Raw genomic sequence first — 2500 nt, 5'->3', positions numbered from 1 at the left:
CAATAATATAACAAAAATACTGTGTTGTATAACTGCATTAAATATTTAAATAAATAAAACGCATAGTCATAAAAAATATTAAGAAAATGTTCTTCAAAAATATGTTTGATATTGAATAAGATGAATGCAATATTATTAAAGAAACACGGTTACATTATCACATAAAAATTAAATTTTTCTAAAAAGTTTTTCAATAAATAAATTAAATGCATAATTATAAAAAGTGTAAAAAATAATAATTTTCTTCAAAAATATGTATAACATTAAATAAAATAAATGCAAAAATAAAAATAATTGTTTTCTTGAAAAACATGTATAATATTAAATAAAATAAATGCAAAATTATTAAAGAAATACTGTTCCATAATTACAAAAATGTATGCAAATGAGGAGGTGGGAAATGACGAGCGTGGCGTTGGTGTGTGTTGCAGGCCCCATCAGCAGCATCCTGGTCAACACGTACGGCTGCAGGCCCATCGTCATGATGGGCGGCTGCTTGTGTGCACTCGGCATGACTCTGGCCTCCTTCTGCACCAGCGTGGTGCAGCTCTACCTCTGCATCGGAGTCATCGGGGGTAAGTCCTTCCAAATCCACTTAACTCCCTTCTCACTGGACTTGATTAGCGTCCGCTAATAGCAGGCAGTCGGAAATAAACCAGCATGTTGACCTGTCAGCTTATATTTCAGACGTTTGCCTATATAAGTCAACTTTCATTGATTGGTATTTCTAACGAGACCAAGAATTGAACAAAAACACCACCTTTATACCACAATAATAAGAAACAACTTCAATGAATGGCTTTTTAACAGGTTTAATCAAGATTACGCATTATTAATATTATTAGATAATTATTGGTATTGTTTTTTTTTTGCTAAACATATTTTAGATAATTGAAATAAATAAATGACCATAGAAATAAGTACTTTTAAATGTACTTGTAAATTGCTACTTGTTTATTATTAAATAATTGCTAATATGTGAAATATTTTCCAATACTTTATTCAATGAACGTATCTTGCTTTCTTCTGTAATACATTTAGTTAAATATATATAAATAAACTGCATTTTATGCAAATTGGAATAAAGTACAAAAAATACATGATTATTTCAATGCAGTTATTTTTACTAAATTACATGACTAGTAAGTGACTATAAGTGCACATATTTATTTTCTTAAAAAAACAAACTTATAATAATAAATGAAATAATTCAATATTATTTGTATAATAGTAAATACAATTAATGCAATATTTTTGAATAAATGCTGTTACATAACTACATATTCCCCCCCCCCAAAAAAGACCATTTAAAAAGATAAATAAAATGCATAAATATAAAAAGTGTAAATATTTTTTTCTTAAAAAATATCTTATAAAATAAAATACCGGTAAAATAAATGCAATATTATTAAAGACATACTGTGTTATGTAATTAAAAAATGATGACATTAAATATTTGAATAGATAAATAAAATAAATGACTATAAAAAGTGTGAATATTTCTTCTTTTCTTAAAAAAATAATATATATAATATTAAATAAAATAAATGCAATATTGTTATGTAGTAACAAAATATTTTTTTTCCCCCAAAACAAAAACATTTAAAAAGATAAATAAAATGCATGAATAAAGTGTGATTTTTTTTCCCCTTAAAATATCATATCTATAAAATTAAATAAAACAAATGCACATTTTTTTAAAGACCTAAACTGCTATATAATTACAAAATTATGAAATTGAATATTTAAATAGATAAATAAAATGCAGAAGTATAAAAAGTGTAATTATTTTTTCTTAAATAAAATAAAATAAATGCAATATTATTAAAGACATACTGGGTTATATAATTACAAAATGATGACATTAAAAATTTTAAATCGATCAGTAAAATGCATAATTATAAAAAGCGTAAAAACAATGTTTTTCTTCAAAAATGATATGTATAATATTAAATAAAAGAAATGCAATAATATTAAATAAATACTGTGTTGTATAATTACAAAACTATGACATTAAATAATAAATAGATAAATAAAACGCATAATTCTGAAAAATATATATTTTTTTAAATCTTAAAAAAGATGTATAATATTAAATAAAATAAATGCAATGTTAAAGAAATACTGTTACATAATTACAAAAATTAAATGTTTCTAAAAACAAGAATATTTAAATAGATAAATAAAATGCATAATTATAAAAAGTGTAAATGCTTTATTTTATTCAAAAATAATATGTATAATATTAAATAAAATAAATGCAACATTATTAAAAAACGACTGTTACATGATTACAAAAATGATATTTTTCTAAAAACAAAAATATTTAAATAGATAAATAAAATGCATAATCATAAAAAAGTGTAAATATTTTTTTTTCTTCAAAAATAATATGTATAATATTAAATTCAATAAATGCAATATTAAAGAAATACTGTTACATAATTACAAAAATTTTTTTTTTTCTAAAAACTAAAATATTTTAAATAGATAAATAAAA

The 2500-nt window shown here is 22.0% G+C and overlaps 1 protein-coding gene across 6 annotated transcripts in view; it reads left to right on the top strand.

Moving 5' to 3' along the window:
- The window catches only part of zgc:165507 (uncharacterized protein LOC561188 homolog), a 48203-nt gene that overhangs the window by 41741 nt on the left and 3962 nt on the right, over nt 1-2500 (top strand). For all 6 annotated transcript variants that reach the window (XM_062067135.1, XM_062067134.1, XM_062067137.1 and 3 more), the window contains exon 3: nt 432-575. In XM_062067135.1, coding sequence (XP_061923119.1) covers nt 432-575 — 144 coding nt within the window. The remainder of the gene's footprint in view (nt 1-431; nt 576-2500) is intronic.

This window comes from Entelurus aequoreus, linkage group LG12, assembly GCF_033978785.1.
Source record: "Entelurus aequoreus isolate RoL-2023_Sb linkage group LG12, RoL_Eaeq_v1.1, whole genome shotgun sequence".
Lineage (NCBI taxonomy): Eukaryota > Metazoa > Chordata > Actinopteri > Syngnathiformes > Syngnathidae > Entelurus > Entelurus aequoreus.
This window is presented reverse-complemented; position numbering and strand designations above follow the sequence as displayed.